This window comes from Narcine bancroftii, chromosome 3 (genome assembly GCF_036971445.1).
Source record: "Narcine bancroftii isolate sNarBan1 chromosome 3, sNarBan1.hap1, whole genome shotgun sequence".
Classification (NCBI taxonomy): Eukaryota; Metazoa; Chordata; class Chondrichthyes; order Torpediniformes; family Narcinidae; genus Narcine; species Narcine bancroftii.
The window spans coordinates 333,943,978-333,966,617 of NC_091471.1; the positions used below are offsets into that span (position 1 = coordinate 333,943,978).

General features: G+C 37.8%; 1 protein-coding gene across 5 annotated transcripts in view; it reads right to left on the bottom strand.

Annotated features, from left to right (window-relative positions):
* tmem260 (transmembrane protein 260) overlaps positions 1-22,640 on the bottom strand; it is an 81,726-nt gene that overhangs the window by 49,484 nt on the left and 9,602 nt on the right. For 4 of the 5 annotated variants that reach the window (XM_069929363.1, XM_069929359.1, XM_069929360.1 and 1 more), the window contains 2 exons: positions 12,835-12,866; positions 602-634 (listed from right to left, as the gene is read on the bottom strand). In XM_069929363.1, the coding sequence (XP_069785464.1) occupies positions 602-634; positions 12,835-12,866 (65 nt within the window). The remainder of the gene's footprint in view (positions 1-601; positions 635-12,834; positions 12,867-22,640) is intronic. The other variant, XM_069929362.1, reaches the window with a different exon arrangement.

Consider the following 22,640-nt stretch of genomic DNA (forward strand, 5'->3'; position numbering starts at 1 on the left):
ACTATTGTTTGGAAGAGGACCCTACTGAGGAAGCAATAAGAGGAGTTTCTGTGAATAATTCAAAAGATGCAGGATCATTCATCCCAAAGAAGCAGCATTCTGAATGGAAGGTGTTGGGACCATGGCTGAGAAGGGAAATTAAAGAGAGCATACAGTAATGCAAAAATTAGTGGGAAGTCAGAGGATTGCGTAGCTTTCAAAACCCAACAGAAGTTTTTTTTTTAAAATGCAATATGGGAAGAAAAGTTGAAATATGAAAGTAAGCTAGACAATAATTGGGGCAGCACAGTTAGCGCAATGCTGTTAGAGCACTAGCGATCGGGTCCGCGGTTCAAATTTGGTGCTGTCTGTAAGGAGTTGGTACACTCTCCCCGTGCCTGCGTGGGTTTTTGCCAGGGGCTCTGAGCTTCCTCCCATCCTCCAAAACGTACAGGGGTTATAGGTCAATTAGGTGTAATTGGATGGCTGAAATGGCCTGTTACCGTGCTGTATGTCTACATTTCAATTGAAATCACATGAAAGAAGACACTAAAAGTTTTTTTAAGATATACAGTGCCTTCCATAATATTTGGGACAGTGTTGCATTAACCATTATACTGACCATGCCAATGAGAGTCAAGAAGCTATTGTGAGCCTGAAAAACAGAAATAAAAGAGTAAGAGACATTGCCCAAACCTTAGGATTACCAAAATCAACTGTATGGAGCATCATTACACGAACGAGAGTACTGGTGACCCCAGTAATCGCAAAGGGACTGGTAGGCCAAGGAAGATCTCCACTGATGATGACAGAAGAATTCTCATCATAATGAAGAAAAATCTCCAAATACCTGTCTGACAGATGAGAAATTCTCTTCAGGAGGCAGGTGTGGATGTGTTAATGACTACTGTCTGCAGAAACAGAGGCTACAGTGCAAGATCCAAACCACTAGTTGGCAATAGAAACAGGATGGCCAATTTACAGTTTGCCAAGAAGTTTTTAAAAGAGCCCGCAGAATTCTGGCAAAAGGTCTGGTGGGCAGATGAAACCAAGATTGACCTTTATCAGAGTGATGGCAGGAACAAAGTGTAGAACGGTAAAGGAACTGCCCAAGATCCAAAGCATACCACCACATCTGTGAAACATGGCAGTGGGGGTATTATGGCCTGGGCGTGTATGGCTGCCACAGGTACTGGTCCACTTATCTTCATTGGTAATGTAACTGCTGATGGCAGTAGCAAAATACATTCGGAGGTGTATAGAAACATCTTATCTGCTCAAGTTCAAGCAAATGCCTCCAAACTCATTGAATGGCAATTCATTCCACAGCAAGACAATGATTCCAAACATGCTGCAAAACCAACAAAGGAGTTTTTCAATGCTAAAAACTTGAAAAATTTTCAATGGTCAAGTCAGTCATCCGATCTAAATCCAATTGACCAGGCCTTCCATATGCTGAAAAAAAAACTTAAGGGGACAAGCCCCCAAAACAAGCAGAACCTGAAGATAGCTGCAGTAGTGGCCTGGTAGAAAGTTACCAGAGAAGATACTCAGCACCTGGTGGTGTCTATGAATTACAGACTTCAAGCAGTTATCGCATGCAACAAAGTACTAAACATGACTACCTTAATACATACCAGAGCTATGTCTCAAATATTATGGTGCCTTGAAATGAAGGGGCCTATATATAAAAAGTGCTGTAATTTCTACATGGTCAAACCAAAATGTACACTTGAATAAAACATGGAATGTGCACTTTAATTACAAGTGAATTGTTTGATTACAAATTTAAAACTGTGGAGCACAGGGGCAAATAAAGGATAAAAGTGTCTTTGCCCCAAACATTATAGAGGGCACTATATAAAGAGTAAAAGAGGCAAAAGTGGACAATGGAGAACAAAAAAATGGCAGATGAACTGAATTGGTAGTTTGTGTCAATTTTCACTATGGAAGACTCCAGTGACAGCAGAAATTCAAGAGTCTGGGGCCAGAAGTGAGTGTAGTTGCTATTACTAAGGGAAAGGCGTTTGGAAAGCTGAAGAGACTGAAGGTGGACAAGTCACCAGGACCAGACGGACTACACCCCAGGGTTCTAAAAGAGGCGATTGAAGAAATTGTGAACACATTAGTACAGTCGTGATTTTTCAGGAATTACTCAAGTCAGAAATGGTTCCAGAGGACTGGAAAATTGCAAATGTCACTTCACTCTTTAAGAAGGGAAAGAAGCAAAAGACAGGAAACTATAGGCCAGTTAGCCCAACGTCAGTAGTTGGCAAGATTCTAGAGTTCATCATTAAGGATGATGCAGTTTCAGAGGACTTGAAAGCAGATGATAAAATAGCCTGAATTCAGCAGGGTTTTCTTCAGGGGAAATTTTGCCTGAGAAATCTGTTGTAGTTCTTTGAGGACTCAATAATGGATGTTGTTTACTTGAATTTTCAGAAGGCCTTTGATAAGGTGATGCTGACAAAGCTGCAAAACAAGATAGGAGCCCATGGTATTTCAGGAAAGGTACCAGCATGGATAGCATGTTGGCTAACTGCAGAAGGCAGAGAGGGAATAAAGGGAGCCATTTCCTGGCTGGCTGCCAGAGATGTTCCACAGGATTCTGTGGAATTCTGAGAAGATGGAATTGTAGTTTTCAGAAGATATGAAGAAGGATATGTACTTTGAAAGAAGGAATATAAGCATAGGCTATTTTATAAATGGGAAGAGAATTCAGAAAGCAGAGGTCCAAAGGGACTTAGATAAACTTGAGTCTATGGCCAGATCAGCCACTGAATGGGGAGAGCAGACTTGACAGGCTAGATAGCCATCTCCTACTCTTATTTCTTATGTCTCAATTAAACTTACTTACTGAGCTCATCAGACTAAATGCAGTGGAAAATATTTAGGACCAATACACTCTGGCATGGTCCTGGATGATTGGAAGGTCGCAAATGTAGTTCTGCTGTTTGAGAAAGGAGGGAGGCAGAAAAAAGAAAATTACAGGCCTATTAGTCTGACATCGGTAGTTGGAAAGTTATTGGAGATGATCCTTAAGGATGAGGTTATGAAACACCTCGAGGTGCATGACATGATAGGTCCAAGCCATGAAGGGAAGATCCTGCCTGAGCAACCTCTTGGAATTTTTTGAGGAAATCTCAAGTAGAATGGAAAAGGGAAAGGCTGAGGATGTTGTGTATTTGGATTTTCAAAAGGTCTTTGACAAGGTGCCGCATAAGAGGCTGCTTTAATAAGATATATTAGATTGGGTGGAGCATTGGCTAATAGGCAGAGAGCAAAGGGTGGGAATAAAGGGATCCTCTTCTGGTTGGTTACCGGTGACCAGTGGAGTTCTGCAGGGGTCAGTGTTGGGGCCGCTTCTTTTAACAATGTATATTGATGATTTAAATTATGGATTGAATGGTTTTGTGGCGAAGTTTGCAGGTGACACCAAGATGGATGGGGGAGTAGGAAGTGTTGAAGAAACCGATAGGTTGCAGAGAGATTTGGACAGCTTAGGCGAGTGGGGAAAAAAATGCCAGATGAGATACAATGTTGAAAAATGTACGGTCATACACTTTGGAAGGGGATATAAACAAACAGATTACCATTTGGATGGAGAGAAAATTCAAAATTCAGAAGTGCAAAGGGACTTGGGGATCCTTGTGCAGGATAATCTTAAGGTTAACCACCAGGTTGGATGGGCAGTAAAGAAAGCAAATGCTATGTTGGCATTCATTTCAAGAGGAATATTGTATAAGAGTAAGGAGGTGTTGATGATGCTCTATGGGGCACTGTTGAGGCCTCATTTGGAGTACTGTGTGCAGTTTTGGGCCCCTTTATCTTAGAAAGGATGTAATAATGTTGGAAAGAGTACAGAGAAAATTTACCAGGATGATTCATGGAATGCAAGGGCTAACATATGAGGAACATTCATCGACTCTTGGAATGTATACATTGGAGTCTAGAAGAATGAGAGGAGATCTCATAGAAACATTTTGAATGCCGAAAGGATTGGACAGAGTAGATGTGAATATGATGTTTCGCGTGATGGGTAATACAGGTCAAGAGGGCACAGTCTTAGAATTAGAAGAGATGAAAAGAAATTTCTTTAGCCAGAGGGTCGTAGATTTATGGAATTCATTGCCACATACAGCTGTGGAGGCCCAATCATTGGGGGAGTTTAAGGAGGAGATTTTTTTTATTTTAATTTTTTTATTTTTCACACTATAAACCATATTGACCAAGATACATACAGACATTTTTCTTCTTAAATATATACAGTGTCGTTTTTTCCCCCTTTTCCCCCTCCCTTCCCTCCCTCCCTCCCTCACCCCTTCCCCATTTATTTGAAGTTCAATCTATAAGATACATTAAACCCGTTAAACAATGTCGTCACTTAATAAAAATAAACAAGAAATTTTACTGTCAGTTCTTTTCGTTATCTTCTCCTTCTGTCATTTTAGGTGGTGGAAGTCCATGGTAGGATTTCTCTATTGTGTTTCATGTATGGCTCCCATATTTGTTCGAATATTGTAATGTTATTTCTTAAATTATATGTTATTTTTTCTAATGGAATACATTTATTCATTTCTATATACCATTGTTGTATTCTCAAGTTGTCTTCTAATTTTCAGGTTGACATAATACATTTTTTTGCTAAAGCTAGGGCTATCATAACAAATCTTTTTTGTGCTCCATCCAAATCGAGTCCAAATTCTTTGTTTCTTATATTACTTAGGAGGAAGTGAAGGAGGAAATAGCAGAGGCTCTGGCGGTAATTTTTCGAATGTCATTAGATATGGGGATAGTGCCGGAGGATTGGCGCATTGCGCATGTGGTTCCGTTATTTAAAAAGGGTTCAAGGAGGAAGCCTGGCAACTATCGGCCTGTAAGTTTGACGTCTGTGGTAGGTAAATTAATGGAGAAAATTCTTAGAGATAGTACTTATAAACATCTGGATAGACAGGGTCTGATCAGGAGTACTCAACATGGATTTGTGGGAGGAAGGTCATGTTTGACCAATCTGATTGAATTTTTTGAAGAGGTGACTAGGAATGTGGATGAGGGTAGCGCAGTGGATGTTGTCTATATGGACTTCAGTAAGGCCTTCGATAAGGTACCACATGGAAGGTTAGTTAGGAAGGTGCAGTCTTTAGGTATAAATTTTGAGATAGTCAAATGGATTGAACATTGGCTGAAAGGGAGAGGCCAGAGAGTGGTAGTGGATAATTGTCTGTCAGGTTGGAGGCCGGTGACCAGTGGTGTGCCTCAAGGATCTGTATTGGGCCCATTGTTGTTCGTTATATACATTAATGATCTAGATGATGGGGTGGTGAATTGGATTAGTAAATATGCAGACGATACTAAGATAGGTGGAATAGTGGATAATGAAGAAGGTTTTCTAGGATTGCAGAGGGATTTGGGCTGCTTAGAAAAGTGGGCTGAAAAATGGCAGATGGAATTTAATGCTGATAAGTGTGAGGTGCTTCATTTTGGTAAGAAGAATCAGAATAGGACATATGTGGTAAATGGGAGAGCATTGAGGAATACAGAAGAGCAGAAAGATTTAGGAGTGACGGTACATCGTTCCCTGAAGGTAGAAACTCACGTGAATAGGGTGGTGAAGAAGGCTTTTAGTATGCTGGCCTTTATCAATCATTGCATGGAATATAGGAGTTGGGAGGTGATGTTGAGATTGTATAAGACGTTGGTGCGGCCTAATTTGGAGTTCTGTGTGCAGTTCTGGTCGCCTAATTATAGGAAGGATATAAACAGAGTGGAGAGAGTGCAGAGAAGGTTTACCAGAATGTTGCCTGGGTTTAAGCATCTGGAGTACGGGGAGAGATTGGACAGATTGGGTCTTTATTCTTTGGAGCGTAGAAGGTTGAGAGGGGATTTGATAGAAGTATTTAAGATTATGAAAGGGATAGACAGAGTGGATGTGGATAGACTATTTCCGTTAAGAGGAGGAAAGATTAAAACAAGAGGACATGAGTTAAGAATTAAGGGGCAGAGGTTTAGAGGTAACATGAGGGGGAACTTCTTTACTCAGAGAGTGGTAGCTGTGTGGAATGATCTTCCGGGAGAAATAGTGGCGGCGGAGTCAATTGTATTATTTAAGAAAAGGTTGGACAGGTATATGGATGAGAGGAAGATGGAGGGTTATGGGCATTGTGCAGGGAGGTGGGATTAGAAAGGGGTGTTTGGTTCGGTGCGGACTAGAAGGGCCTAATGGCCTGTTTCCGTGCTGTAATTGTTATTATTATTATTATTATTATTAAGATCTCTGGGTTTTTTGGTATATTGCTTTTTGTGATTTTATTTAATATATGGTTTAGATCTTCCCAAAATTTTTCCTCTTTCTCACACGTCCAGATTGCATGAATAGTTGTTCCTGTTTCCTTTTTACAGCGAAAACATCTGTCTGACACTGTTGTGATGTATAGCCTGTGTATCCAGTTATATTGTATCATGCGTAACCTCGTGTTTATTTTATTTCTCACAGTTCCGGAGTATAGCTTCTCCCATGTTTCATTCTTTATCTTTATGTTTAGATCTTGTTCCCATTTTTGTTTAGGTTTACCGTTTGTTTCCTCGTTCTCTTTTTGTTGCAGTTTGATGTACATGTTTGTTACAAATTTTTAAATTATCATTGTGTCTGTAATCACATACTCAAAATTGCTTCCTTCTGGTAAACTCAGACTGTTTCCCAATTTGTCCTTCAAGTAGGTTTTCAGTTGGTAGTATGCAAACATTGTATCGTGAGTTATATTATATTTATCCTTCATTTGTTCAAAAGATAATAATTTATTCCCCGAAAAACAATGTTCTATTCTTTTGATCCCTTTTCTCACCCATTCTCTAAAGGAAAGGTTATCTATTGTGAAAGGGATTAGCTGATTTTGCGTCAATATTAGTTTTGGTAGTTGGTAATTTGTTTTATTCCTTTCTACATGAATCTTCTTCCAAATGTTGAGCAGATGATGCAATACTGGTGAATTCCTACGTTGCACCAATTTTTCATCCCATTTATATAGTTTTTGTTCAGGTACCTTCTCCCCTATTTTATCTAGTTCTAATCTAGTCCAATCTGGTTTTTCCCTTGTTTGATAAAAATCTGATAGGTATCTTAATTGTGCGGCTCTATAATAATTCTTAAAATTTGGTAGTTGTAAGCCTCGTTGTTTGTACCATTCTGTTAATTTATCTAGTGCTATCCTCGGTTCCCCCTTTCCATAAAAATTTCCTTATTATTTTCTTTAACTCCTTGAAGAATTTCTCTGTTAGGTGTATTGGTAATGACTGAAATAGGTATTGTATCCTTGGGAAAATATTCATTTTAATACAGTTTATCCTTCCTATCAGTGTTAGTGGTAAGTCTTTCCAATGCTCTAAGTCGTCTTGTAATTTTTTCATTAATGGATGGTTATTGAGTTTATTTTGATGGCTGAGGTTTTTATTTAGTTGTATACCTAGGTATCGCATTGCTTGTGTTTGCCATCTAAATGGCGATTCTTTCTTAAACTTTGTGAAATCCGCATTATTCATTGGCATTGCTTCACTTTTATTTGCGTTGATCTTGAACCCCGATACTTCTCCATATTCCTTCAATTTCCTATGTAATTCTTTTATTGATATTTCTGGTTCTGTTAAGTATATTATAATGTCATCTGCAAATAGACTGATTTTATATTCCTTGTCTTTTATTTTTATCCCTCTTATTTTATTTTCTGTTCTTATCAGTTCTGCTAGTGGTTCTTTAGCTAACGCGAACAGTGAGGGAGATCGTGGACATCCCTGCCTTGTTGATCTGCTTAAGTTAAATTGTTTTGGTATATATCCATTTACTGTCACTTTCGCCAATGGCCCCTTATATAATGCTTTAATCCAATTAATATATTTCTCTGGTAGGCTGAATTTTTGTAGTACTTTGAATAAATAATTTCATTCTACTCTGTCAAAGGCCTTCTCTGCGTCTAAAGAAACCGCTACCGTTGGAGTTTTATTTCCTTCTACTGCATGAATTAAGTTAATAAATTTACAGATATTGTCAGTTGTTCGTCTTTTTTTAATAAATCCAGTTTGGCCTAGATTTACTATTTTTGGTACATAGTCGGCCAATGTTTGCTAATAGTTTAGCTATTATCTTATAATCTGTGTTAAGTAGAGATATTGGTCTATATGACGCTGGTGCAAGTGGATCATTCCCTGTCTTTGGTATTAGTGTAATTATTGCTGTTTTGCATGAATCTGGTATGCTTTGTGTTTTATCAATCTGGTTGATTACTTCCAGGAGGGGAGGAATTAATAAGTCTTTAAATGTTTTATAGAATTCTATTGGGAAGCCATCCTCTCCTGGTGTTTTATTGTTCGGTAGTTTTTTTTAATATCTCCTGTAATTCTTCTATTTCAAATAGTTTTATTAATTTATTTTGCTCCTCTGTTTGTAATTTCGGTAGTTCATTTTTAGTTAGAAATTCATCTATTTTGTCTTCTTTCCCTTCGTTTTCAGTTTGATATAGTTGCTCGTTGAATTCCCTGAAGTTTTCATTGATCTCTGTTGGATTATATGTAATTTGTTTGTCCTTTTTCCTTAATGCCAATACCATTCTTTTAGTTTGTTCTGTCTTAAGCTGCCACGCTAGAAATTTGTGCATTTTTTCTCCTAGCTCATAATATTTGTTTTGTCTTCATTATGTTCTTCTCCACCTTATATGTTTGTAGTGTTTCATATTTTATTTTTTTATCTGCCAATTCTCTTGTTTTAGTTGTATCTTCCTTTATTGCTAATTCTTTTTCTATATATACTATTTCCCTTTCCAACTGTTCTGTTTCCTGATTGTAGTCCTTCTTCATCTTAGTTATATAACTTATTATTTGCCCTCTGATGAACACTTTCATTGCGTTCCATAGTATAAACTTATCTTTCAGTGATTCCGTATTTATTTCAAAGTACATTTTAATTTGTCGTTCAATTAATTCTCTAAAATCCTGTCTTTTAAGTAACATGGAGTTTAATCTCCATCTATACATTCTTGGTGGGATGTCCTCTAGCTCTATTGCCAATAACAGGGGTGAGTAGTCCGATAATAGTCTTGCTTTATATTCCGTTTTCCTAACTCTCCCTTGAAAGTGGGCTGATAACAGGAATAGGTCTATCCTTGAGTATGTTTTATGTCTACCCAAATAATATGAATATTCCTTTTCCTTTGGGTGTTGTTTCCTCCATATATCCAAAATTTGCATTTCTTGCATCGATTTAATTATAAATTTGGTTACTTTGTTCTTTCTATTAATTTTTTTTCCAGTTTTATCCATGTTTGAATCCAAATTAAGATTGAAATCCCCTCCTATTAGTATGTTCCCTTGCGTATCTGCTATCTTCAAAAAGATATCTTGCATAAATTTTTGATCTTCTTGATTAGGTGAATATACATTGAGTAAATTCCAAAATTCTGAATATATCTGACATTTTATCATTACATATCTCCCTGCTGGATCTATTATTTCCTCTTCTATTTTGATTGGTACATTTTTATTGATTAATATAGCTACTCCTCTGGCTTTTGAATTATATGATGCTGCTGTTACATGTCCTATCCAATCTCTCTTTAATTTCTTGTGTTCCACTTCAGTTAGATGTGTTTCTTGTACGAATGCTATATCAATTTTTTCTTTTTTCAGTAAATTTAACAGTTTCTTCCTTTTGATTTGGTTATGTATTCCATTAATATTTAAAGTCATATAGTTCAACATAGTCATTTCATACTTTGTTTATCTTTCTTTTCCATTTCCTCATCACCATCTTCCCTTCTTATCCATTTCTGCTTTCTTTTTTTGAACACATTATAAGACAACATTTCTAAAACATAAAATATTTCCACTATTCTCATATCTAAAATTCCTTTAACCCCAATAGTCCCTCCCCTTTCTGAGTTGCCCTTTGTCCCTTGTCGGGCAACCACATCTCCCCTATCCATTTGGATTTGCGAATCCGCTCGCGTCAACTGATTTCGCAGTGACTGTTATTTCCCCCCATCCCCAGCCCCCCCAAGAAAAGATTTTAATCTTCATATATAACAAAGGTCACTCTCTTAATTCCCTCCTTCCTTTCTTCCCTTTCTTTCCCTTCTTAGTTCTTACCTATACTCTATATATATATATATATATATATATGTACATACACACATACACACACATACATATAGGTTGTTGTCATTTTTGTTCTTGTTACATCTCTTCATCTCTCTGTCTGTTTTGTAGTTGTTCTGCAAATTTTCGTGTTTCTTCTGCCCGGAATAACTATTTTAAGTACCGCTGGGTATTTTAACATAAATTTATAACCTTTTTTCCATAGGGTCGTTTTTGCTGCATTTAACTCCTTCCTCTTCTTCAGGAGTTCAAAACTTATATTTGGATAGAAAAAAATTTTTTGACCCTTGTATTCCAGTGGTTTTTTGTCTTCTCTTATTTTTTTCATTGCCTTCTCCAATATATTTTCTCTTGTTGTATATCTTAGGAATTTTACTAGAATGGATCTTGGTTTTTGTTGTGGTTGTGGTTTAGGAGCTAATGTTCTGTGTGCCCTTTCTATTTCCATTTCTTTCTGTAATTCTGGTCTTCCTCGGACCCTGGGGATCCATTCTTTTATAAATTCTTTCATATTTTTGCCTTCTTCATCTTCCTTAAGGCCGACTATCTTTATATTGTTTCTTCTATTATAATTTTCCATTATATTTATCTTCTGAGCTAACAGCTCCTGTGTCTCTTTAATTTTTTTATCAGATTCTTCTAATTTCTTTTTTAAGTCATCTACTTCCATTTCTATGGCTGTTCCTCATTCTTCCACCTTGTCCTCTCTTTTTCCTATATCTGTCATGATCATCTCTAATCTATTCACTTTTTCTTCTGTACTTTTAATTCTTCTTTTTATTTCACTGAATTCTTGTGACTGCCATTCTTTTACTGTTTCCATATATTCTTTAAAAAAATATATAACCATGTACTTGCCCTTCCCTTCATCTTCCATTTCTCTGTGTTCTTCCTCCTCTTCTTCTGAGTCCACTCCAGGATCTGTGTCCTTTACCTCTGTCTCTTCTGGTTTTCTTGTTGGGTTGTTTGTTTTATTTTGTTGGGCATTTTTGGTCTTCTTATTTTTGTTAAAAGTGTCTTGGTGTTGGCCTTCTTCCTCTGGGTTGGTCATCTGTTGTTTCTTTGATTTCTTATTTTTATTCTCTTCCTTCTTGTTCTCGTTATTTTCTATGTTTTCCTGTTGAGAATCTTGCTGTTGTGTTGTAGTTGTCTGTTTCAGCTGTGGAGATTTACTCCTCAGCTGGTCTCCCCTCTCGTCAGTGTTATTTTTGTCTTGCGCACTTTTGTTTGGCTCCGTGAGCCATTTTTGTAGTCTCGAGTTCGGGGCTTCGACTGACTTCAGGGAGCGGGCTTCTCTCTCCACGGCGGGCCTCCTAGTACCGGTAAGGCCTTCACCTTCCTCATCCGACGTCCTTCCTTCTTTTCTTCCCATTGTTTTTGGTTTTTCTTTCTTCGCTGCCATTTTCTCCACACTTTTACTTTCACTTTGTTATGGTTTTCATGTTTGTGCCTTTGTTTTTTCTCTATCTTTTTTTTAACTTTTCTGGAGAGGGCTGGAGTTCCCCTACTGGCCACTACTCCATCACGTGACTCCTCCTCTTTAAGGAGGAGATTGATAGGCACCTAATTAGTCAGGGAATCAAGGAATATGGGGAAGGCCAGAATTTGGAACTAGAACAGTTTAGCCTACGGTGGAGTTGCAGAGCAGACTCGATGGGCCGAATGGTTCCTTTACCTTGTGAACCAGGATCAGCATCTCAGAATAAGGAAATGGCCTGAGTTGAAAAGAAATTTCTTCCCCTTGAGTGGAGTGAATATCTGTATGGGTTTGGAACCGTTGAGTTAATTCAAAACTTATCAATAGATTTCTAAATATAATGGAATATGGATATAGTGCAAGAAAATGGTGCTGAGGTAAAAGGTCAGCAATGGCTTTGATAATCAAAGGACTAAATGGTCTCCTATTTCTCTTAAAGTTATATTCAATCAGCTAGTGATGTTTTTATGGTTTGTTTTAAGAGATATAGCACAGTAAAAGGCCCTTCCAGCCCATGAGGCTGTGCTGCCTGAATATATCAATTAGCCTACAAAACCCTATATGGCTTGGAGAGTGGGAGGAAATTAGAGCACCTGGGAGAATGTGCAAACATTCAGCAACAGTTGTGAACCTGGTTCACTGTTACTGTAATAGCATTGCTCTAGCCATTATGTTAAGCATTTTGGTCCCTTTTCTCACATGCTGACATAACTTGTAATCAAAACATCAACACTTCCAATAAATCAATGAGCTCTCCACATACAGTTTCTCACCAGATTCTCATCATATTCAGACTCCCAGACACCAGCTGTATATCCATCACCCAACCTATGGCCTGCCCATCAACCCAAGACAGCCTCTACCCACCCACCTATTTGTATCCTTACTTCTGCCCTAGTCAAGATGACTATCATTGCATGACATGTATGTTTCATTTTCCCCCCCCCCCACCCCTCTATACCTCCCTAATTACCTGCCAGGCTAACCGCACTCCGGACCTTTGGGATACTGACCAACCTTACCCAGATCCTCGTATCACCATGTTGTCAATTGCCAGAGACCATGCATCTTCTTGCTTGTCATCACCTAACGAAACCACTTCTACAGCTAATTCATTACTTAAAACTAGCCCAATGGTTCACAGAAACAAACGCCAAAGCTTACAGAGCTTCCTCCAGCCAATCTTCATGCTATGGCAATTATCTAATCCCACGAACATAAAACAGGCAGACACTCACCCCCAGTTCACAGGCCGCAGTCAACAGCTCCCCTAGAAAAACAGCAAATTACAGTCATTGGCAAAACAGAAAAGGAAAAAGATTTTCACCAAAACCCATAACCAACCCAGCAATTCCTCCAGCATCTCAATGTATATTAATGATTTAGATTAAGCAATGCATGGCTATGTGGCCAAATTTGCAGATAATATGAAGATAGGTGGAAGAGCTGGTAGCATTGAAGCAGGTAAGAAACAAGGAGGCTTCTGAAGGACTTGGGAGATTAGGAGAATGGGCAGAAAAGTGGCAAGTGAAATACAATGTTGGAAAGCGTATGATCTTGCACTTTGGTGGAAGATTTAAAATAGGCAGACTATTTTCTAAATGGGGAGAAAATTGAAAATTTCCAGACGCAAAGGGACTAGAGAGACCTTGTGCAGGATATCCTGATTTCTGGAGGAAGCGAAAAAAAGAAACACGCCAGCTATGGCAGGGAGTGCAGGCTATAACACCCAACAAAGCAAGGGTGAACACCATAAATGGCTATAATGCTACATTATCTGATGAGCTGAACACCTAACCCACTTTCAGGAGAACACAATAGTGACTATGTGAATTCCTGTAAAGGTTGAGGACCCTGTGATATTTGTCTCTGAGGCCTATCATTCAAGAGGGTGAACACTCACAAGGCATCAGGCCCTGATGGCGTACCTGGCAGGGTACTGAAAATATGTGCCAACCAACTGGCAGGAGTGTTCACAGACATTTTCAACCTCTCATTGCTGCAGTCAGAGGTTCTCACCTGCTTCAAAAGGACATCAGTCATCTCGGTCCCAAAAAAGACTATTGCCCAGAAGCATTAACAAAGAACGGTACAGCACAGAAAACAGGCTATTCAGACATTCTAGTCTATGCAAAACATCATTTCACTAGTCTCACTAACCTGTACCCATTCCATAATCCTTCAGACCTTTCCCATACAAGTATCTATCCAATTTATTCTTTTTTTAAAAATTTTTTTATTTTTCACACCATAAACCACATTGACCATGATACATACTTTTTCCTTTTCAAATATATACAGTGCCATTTTCTTCCCCCCCCACCTCCCATCCCACCTTCCCTACCTCCGCCCCCCCGTCCATTTAAAGTACAAAATCTAGGATACATTAAACCAGTCAAACAATGTTGTCATTCAATAAAAATAAACAAGAAATTCCACTGAGTCAATTCTTTTCATTTCCTTCTCCTTTCGTTAATTTAGGTAGTGAATGTCCCCGGTAGGTTTTCTCTATTGTGTTTCATGTAAGGCTCCCATATTTGTTCAAATATTTCAATATTATTTCTTAAACTATATGTTATTTTTTCTAATGGAATACATTTATTCATTTCTATATACCATTGTTGTATTTTCAAATTATCTTCCAATTTCCAGGTTGACATAATACATTTTTTTGCTACGGCTAGAGCTATCTTAACAAATCTTTTTTGTGCACCATATAAATCAATTCCAAATTCTTTGTTTTTTATGTTACTTAGGAGGAAGATCTCTGGATTTTTTGGTATATTGTTTTCTGTAATTTTATTTAATATTTGGTTTAGATCTTCCCAAAATTTTTCTACTTTCTCACATGTCCAGATTGCATGAATTGTTGTTCCCATTTCTTTTTTACATCGAAAACATCTATCAGATACTGTTGGGTCCCATTTATTTAACTTTTGAGATGTAATGTATAGCCTGTGTTTCCAGTTATATTGTATCATACGTAACCTCGTATTTATTGTATTTCTCATCGTTCCAGAACATAACTTCTCCCATGTTTCCTTTTTTATCTTTATATTTAAATCTTGTTCCCATTTTTGTTTAGTTTTACCATTTGTTTCCTCATTCTCCCTTTCTTGCAGTTCAATATACATATTTGTTATAAATCTTTTGATTATCATTGTATCTGTAATCACATATTCAAAGTTACTTCCCTCTGGTAACCTCAGACTGCTTCCTAATTTGTCCTTCAAGTAGGATCTCAATTGGTAATATGCCAGCACTGTATCTTGAGTTATATTATATTTATCTTTCATTTGTTCAAAGGATAATAATCTATTTCCTGAAAAACAATTTTCTATTCTTTTGATCCCTTTTTTCTCCCATTCTCTAAAGGAAAGGTTATCTATTGTAAAAGGGAGTAACTTATTTTGCGTCAATATTAGTTTTGGTAATTGATAATTTGTTTTATTCCTTTCTACATGAATCTTTTTCCAAATATTGAGTAGATGATGTAATACTGGAGAACTTCTATGTTGTACCAATTTCAGGTATCTTTCAGGTATCAGGTATCTGTTCAGGTATCTTTTCCCCTATTTTATCTAATTCTAACCTAGTCCAATCTGGCTTTTCCCTTGTTTGATAAAAATCTGATAGGTATCTTAATTGTGCGGCTCTATAATAATTTTTAAAGTTTGGCAGTTGTAAGCCTCCTTGTTTATACCATTCTGTTAATTTATCTAGTGCTATCCTCGGTTTCCCCCCTTTCCATAAAAATTTCCTTATTATTATCTTTAACTCCTTGAAGAATTTCTCTGTCAAGTGTATTGGCAATGCCTGAAATAGGTATAATATCCTTGGGAAAATGTTCATTTTAATACAGTTTATCCTTCCTATTAGTGTTAATGGTAAATCTTTCCAATGCTCTAAATTGTCCTGTAATTTTTTTTTTTCATTAGTGGATAATAATTGAGTTTATATAGATGGCCGAGATTTTTATTTATTTGTATACCTAGGTATCTTATTGCTTGCATTTGCCATCTGAATGGTGATTCCTTCTTAAATTTTGAGAAATCCGCATTATTCATTGGCATTGCTTCACTTTTATTTACGTTAATCTTGTAACCCGACACTTCTCCATATTCCTTCAATTTCTTATATAATTCTTTTATTGATAGTTCTGGTCCTGTTAAGTATACTATAACATCATTCGCAAATAAACTGATTTTATATTCCTTGTCTTTTATTTTTATACCTTTTATATTATTTTCTGTTCTTATCAATTCTGCTAGTGGTTCTATAGTTAACGCGAACAATAAGGGTGATAGTGGGCATCCCTGCCGTGTTGACCTGCTTAAGTTAAATTGCTTTGATATATATCCATTTACTGTCACTTTCGCAAATGGCCCCTTATATAATGCTTTAATCCAATTTATATACTTCTCTGGTAAACTGAATTTTTGCAATACTTTGAAAAAAATAATTCCATTCTACTCTGTCAAAGGCCTTCTCTGCGTCTAAAGTAACTGCTACTGTTGGTGCTTTACTCCCTTCTACTGCATGAATTAAGTTAATAAATTTACAAATATTGTCTGTTGTGCGTCTTTTTTTAATAAATCCAGTTTGGTCTAGATTTACCATTTTCGGTACATACTCTGCTAATCTGTTTGCTAATAGTTTAGATATTATCTTATAATCTGTGTTAAGTAATGATACTGGTCTATATGGCGCTGGTGCGAGTGGATCTTTCCCTTGCTTTAGTATTACTGTAATTATTGCTGTTTTGCATGAATCTGGTAAGCTTTGTGTTTTATCAATCTGGTTGATTACTTCCAGAAAGGGAGGAATTAATAAATCTTTAAATGTTTTATAGAATTCTATTGGGAATCCATCCTCTCCTGGTGTCTTATTATTTGGTAATTTTTTTTATTATCTCTTGTATTTCTACTATTTCAAATGGTTCTGTTAATTTATTTTGTTCCTCTATTTGTAATTTTGGTAGTTCAATTTTAGTTAAAAATTCATCTATTTTCCCTTCTTTCCCTTCGTTTTCAGTTTGGTATAATTGTTCATAGAATTCTCTAAAGTTTTCCTTGATCTCCTTTGGATTATATGTGATTTGTTTGTCTTTTTTCCTTGATGCCAATACCATTTTCTTAGCTTGTTCTGTCTTAAGCTGCCATGCTAGAATTTTGTGCGTTTTTTCCCCAGTTCATAATATTTCTGTTTTGTCTTCATTATGTTCTTCTCCACCTTATATGTTTGTAGTGTTTCATATTTTATCTTTTTATCTGCCAATTCTCTCCTTTAAGTTGTATCTTCCTTCATTGCTAATTCTTTTTCTATATATACTATTTCCCTTTCCAACTGCTCTGTTTCCTGATTATAGTCCTTCTTCATCTTGGTTACATAACTTATTATTTGCCCTCTAATGAACGCTTTCATTGCATCCCATAGTATAAACTTATCTTTCACTGATTCCGTATTTATTTCAAAATACATTTTAATTTGTCTTTCAATGAATTCTCTAAAATCCTGCCTTTTGAGTAACATGGAGTTTAATTTTCATCTATACATTCTTGGAGGGATGTCCTCTAACTTTATTGTCAATATGAAGGGTGAATGGTCCGATAATATTCTAGCTTTATATTCTGGTTTTCTTACTCTATCTTGCATACGAGCTGATAACAAAAATAGGTCTATTCTTCAGTATGTTTTATGTCTACCCGAGTAATATGAATATTCCTTTTCATTTGGGTGTTGTTTCCTCCATATATCCAAAAGTTGCATTTCTTCCATCGATTTAATTATAAATTTGGTTACTTTGTTCTTTCTGTTAATTTTTTTCCCAGTTTTGTCCATATTTGAATCCAAATTCAGGTTGAAATCCCCTCCTATTAATATGTTCCCTTGCGTATCTGCTATCTTCAAAAAAATATCTTGCATAAACTTTTGATCTTCTTCGTTAGGTGAATATACATTGAGTAGATTCCAAAACTCCGAATATATCTGACATTTTATCATTACATATCTCCCTGCTGGATCTATTATTTCGTCTTCTATTTTAATTGTGCCTATTTTAATTGGCACATTTTTACTAATTAATATAGCTACTCCTCTTGCTTTTGAATTATACGACGCTGCTGTTACGTGTCCTACCCAATCTCTCTTTAATTTCCTGTGCTCCAATTCAGTTAAATGTGTTTCTTGCACATATCAATTGCTATATCAATTTTTTCTTTTTTCAGTAAATTTAGCAGTTTCTTCCTTTTAATTTGGTTATGTATTCCGTTAATATTTAAAGTCATATAGTTCAGCGTAGCCATTTCATACTTTGTTTATCTTTCCTTTCCGTTTCTCCATCATCACCTTTCCTTCTTATCCATTTCTGCTTTCTTGTTTTGAACACTTTATATGACAACATTTCTAAAACATCAAACATTTTCCTTATTCTCCTATTTAAAATTTCTTTAACCCCATTCTCCCCTCCCCCTCCTGAGTTGCCCTTTATCCCTTGTCAGACAACCACATCACCCCTCTCCATTTGGATTTGCGAATTCACTCGCAAACGTCAACTGATTTTGTAGTGACCGTAACTCCTCCCCACCCAGCCCCCCCCCCAAGAAAAGATTTCAATTTTCATATGTAACAAAGGTCACTCTTTTAATTCCCTCCTTATTCCCTCTATTCCCTTTCCCTCCCTTATTAATTCTTGTCTATACTCTATATATTTTCCTCTAAATACGGATACATTCACGTATACACACTATATATATATATATATACACACATATACGCCTTTACACACATACATATAGTTCGTGGTCATTTTTACTCTCATTACATGTCTTCATCTCTCTGCTTGTTTTGTAGTTGTTCTGCAAATTTCCTTGCTTCCTCTGGATCCGAGAATAGTCTGTTTTGTTGCCCTGGAATAACTATTTTAAGTACCGCTGGGTACTTTAACATAAATTTATATCCTTTTTTCCATAAGATCGTTTTTGCTGTATTGAACTCCTTCCTCTTCTTCAGGAGTTCAAAACTTATGTCTGGATAGAAAAAAATTTTTTGACTTTTATATTCCAGTGGCTTTTTGTCCTCTCTTACTTTCTTCATTGCTTTCTCCAATATATTTTCTCTTGTTGTATATCTTAAGAATTTTACTAAAATGGATCTTGGTTTTTGCTGCGGTTGTGGTTTCGGGGCTAAAGTTCTATGTGCCCTCTCTATTTCCATCTCTTCCTGTAATTCTGGTCTTCCTAGGACCCTGGGGATCCAATCTTTTATAAATTCTCTCATATTCTTGCCTTCTTCATCTTCCTTAAGGCCCACTATCTTTTTTTTTAAATTTTTTTTTCACACCATAAATCACAATAGCCATGATATACACTTTTTCTTTTTCACACATTTACAGTGAAGGCCCACTATCTTTATATTATTTCTTCTATTATAGTTTTCTATTATATCTATCTTCTGAGCTAACAGCTCCTGTGCCTCTTTAACTTTTTTATTAGATTCTTCTAATTTCTCTTTTAAGTCTTCTACTTCCATTTCTACAATTGTTTCTCGTTCTTCCATATTTTCCACTCTTTTTCCTATCTCTGATATGGCCATTTCCATTTTATTCATTTTTCTTCTGCATTCTTAATTCTTCTTTTTATCTCATCAAATTCTTGTAATTGCCATTCTTTCACTGATTCCATATATTCTTTAAAAAAAGATATATCCATTGTCTTGCCTTTCTCTTCTTCTTCCATTTCTTTCTGTTCTTCTTCTTCTTCTTCCTCCTCTGGATTGACCATCTGTTGTTTCCTTGTTTTCTTTTTACCCTCTTCTTTCTTGTTGTCGTTATTGTCTGTGTTCTGCACCTGCTGCTATGCTGCAGGTGTCTCTCTCAGCTGTGGAGATCGACTCCGCAGCTGTTCCCCCCTCCCGTCAGTGTTTTTTTTTTCATGCGCGGTTGCGCACTTTTACTCGGCTCTGTGAGCCATTTTTGTAGTCCCGAGCCCGGGACTTCCACTGACCTGAGGGAGCGGGCTTCTCTCTCCGTGGCGGGCCTCTTCGGACAGGTAAGGCCTTCACCTTCTTCTTCCGACATTCTTTCTTCCTCTTTTCTTCCTGTTCTTTTCGACTTTTCTCTCTTCGCTGCCATTTTCTTCTCACCTTTATTTTTACTTTATTATAAATTTTAATCTTGTACCTTTGTGCTTTGTGTGTTTTTTTTAAACTTTTCGGGAGAGGGCTGGAATTCCCTGACCGGCCACTACTCCATCACGTGACTCCTCATCCAATTTATTCTTAAAACAAGAGTGAGCCTGCATTTACGTCAGATAGTAGCTTGTTCCACACTCCCACCACTCTCTGTGAAGAAGTTCCCTCATATGTTCCCCCAAACCTCTCCCCTTTCACCATGTCCTCTCTGCCAATACCCCTCATAATTTTGTAAATTATCAAATCTCCCCTTAATCTTCTATGCTAAAAGGAATAAAGTCTGAACCTGTTTAATTTTTCCCTGTAACTCAACAGCTGAAGACCCGGCAACATCCTAGTAAATCTTCTCTGCATTCTTTCAATATTACTAATATCCTAATAGGCAGCCAGAACTGCACACAATATTCCAAATTTGGCCTCACCAATGTTTTATACAACCTCACCATAACATCCCAACTCCTATACTCAATACTTTGATTTATGAAGGCCAAGATGCCAAAAAGCTTTCTTCACAACCCTGTCTACCTGTGATGCCACTTTCAGGGAATTATTTATCTGTGTTCCCAGATCCCTATTTGTATCCTATTTATATTGTAAAAATCCTATTTATTTATATGTATCTCTACTGTGATGAAATGCTTTGAAAGTTTGGTCGAAACAATCACAAAGAAGGTTCGCCAGTGGCTATACTTTGTGAGGTGTTTGATGAGACTCGGTATGTCACCGAAGACTTCAAAAACTTCTATAGGTGTACTGTGGAGAGCATTCTGGCTGGATGTATCTGTCTGGTACGGAGGTGCCAACATTCAGGACAAGAATAAACTCCAGAGGGTTGTTAACTCGCCCTGCAACATCATGGGCACCAGACTTCACTCCACTGAGGCCATCTACAAGAGGCGGTGTCTTAAGAAAGCAGCCTTTATCCTCAAAGACCCCCACCACCCAGGCCATGCCCTCTTCACTTTTCTACCATCAGGAAAAAAGTATAGGAGCCTAAAGACGAGCACTCAGCAGCACAAGGACGGCTTCTTCCCTGCTGCCATCAGATTCCTGAATGATCAAAGAACCAGTCACTGCCTCACTTTGACTTCTCGTGCACTATTTTTATTTATTGGTGTTAGGTGGTTTATATGAATGTTTGCTCTGTAACGCTGCTACAAAACAAACTTCGTGACTTGGTCATGACAATAAATTCTGATTCTGAAGGTAAACTTGCAGGTTTTTTTTGATTTTTAAAAGATAATTTAATACTAATTAAAACAGAATATAATCAATGGTGATTTGGTCCCCATGTGAATACATAATGCCCTTAATCAATTCTATTGTCCCGTTAACCAGTATATTTTAAATGTGTGAACGCATTGACAAGCTGTTTTGCAAATACTTCTGTCTCGCATGCAGCCATCTTCAGCGCAAACTCCGGGAGATCCAAAATGAGTGGTGGACTAGCCTCGCCAAACGAACCCAGCTAGCGCCGACATTGGCAATTTCAGGGGTTTTTATGAGACACTAAAGGTGGTGTACGGCCCCTCACCCCAAGTCCAAACCCCTCTGCGCAGCTCAGACGGCGAAGTCCTCCTCAGCGACCAGATCTCCATCCTCAATTGATGGTCAGAACACTTCCAATCTCTTTTCAGTGCCAACCACTCAGTCCAAGAATCCGCCCTGCTCCAGCTCCCTCAACAACCCTTGAGTCTAGAGCTGGATGAGGTCCTTACCCGGGAAGAGACATATAAGGCAATTGAACAACTGAAAAGTGGCAAAGCAGCAGGTATGGATGGAATCCCCCCCCCCAGAGGTCTGGAAGGCTGGCGGCAAAGCTCTGCATACCAAACTGCATGAGTTTTTCATGCTCTGCTGGGATCAAGGAAAGCAGCCTCAGGACCTTCGTGATCCCATCATCATCACCCTGTACAAAAACAAAGGCGAGAAATCAGACTGCTCAAACTACAGAGGAATCACGCTGCTCTCCATTGCAGGCAAAATCTTGACTAGGATTCTCCTTAATAAACTAATACCTAGTGTCGCCGAAAATGTCCTCCCAGAATCACAGTGTGGCTTTCGCGCAAACAGAGGAACTACTGACATGGTCTTTGCCCTCAGACAGCTCCAAGAAAAGTGCAGAGAACAAAACAAAGGACTCTACATCACCTTTTTGACCTCACCAAAGCCTTTGACACCGTGAGCAGAAAAGGGCTTTGGCAAATACTAGAGCGCCTCAGATGCCCCCCCAAGTTCCTCAATATGGTTATCCAACTGCACGAAAACCAACAAGGTCGGGTCAGATACAGCAATGAGCTCTCCAAACCCTTCTCCATTGACAACGGCGTGAAGCAAGGCTGTGTCCTCGCACCAACCCTCTTTACTATCTTCTTCAGCATGATGCTGAAACAAGCCATGAAAGACTTCAACAATGAAGACGCTGTTTACATCCGGTACCGCATGGATGGCAGTCTCTTCAGTCTGAGGCGCCTGCAAGCTCACACCAAGACACAAGAGCAACTTGTCCGTGAACTACTTTTTGCAGTCGATGCCGCTTTAGTTGCCCATTCAGAGCCAGCTCTCCAGCGCATGTCGTCCTGTTTTGCGGAAACTGCCAAAATGTTTGGCCTGGAAGTCAGCCTGAAGAAAACTGAGGTCCTCCATCAGCCAGCTCCCCACCATGACTACCAACCCCCCCCACATCTCCATCGGGCACACAGAACTCAAAACGGTCAACCAATTTACCTACCTCGGCTGCACCATTTCATCTGATGCAAGGATCGTCAAAGAGATAGACAACAGACTCGCCAAGGCAAATAGCGCCTTTGGAAGCCTACACAAAAGAGTCTGGAAAAACAACCACCTGAAGAAA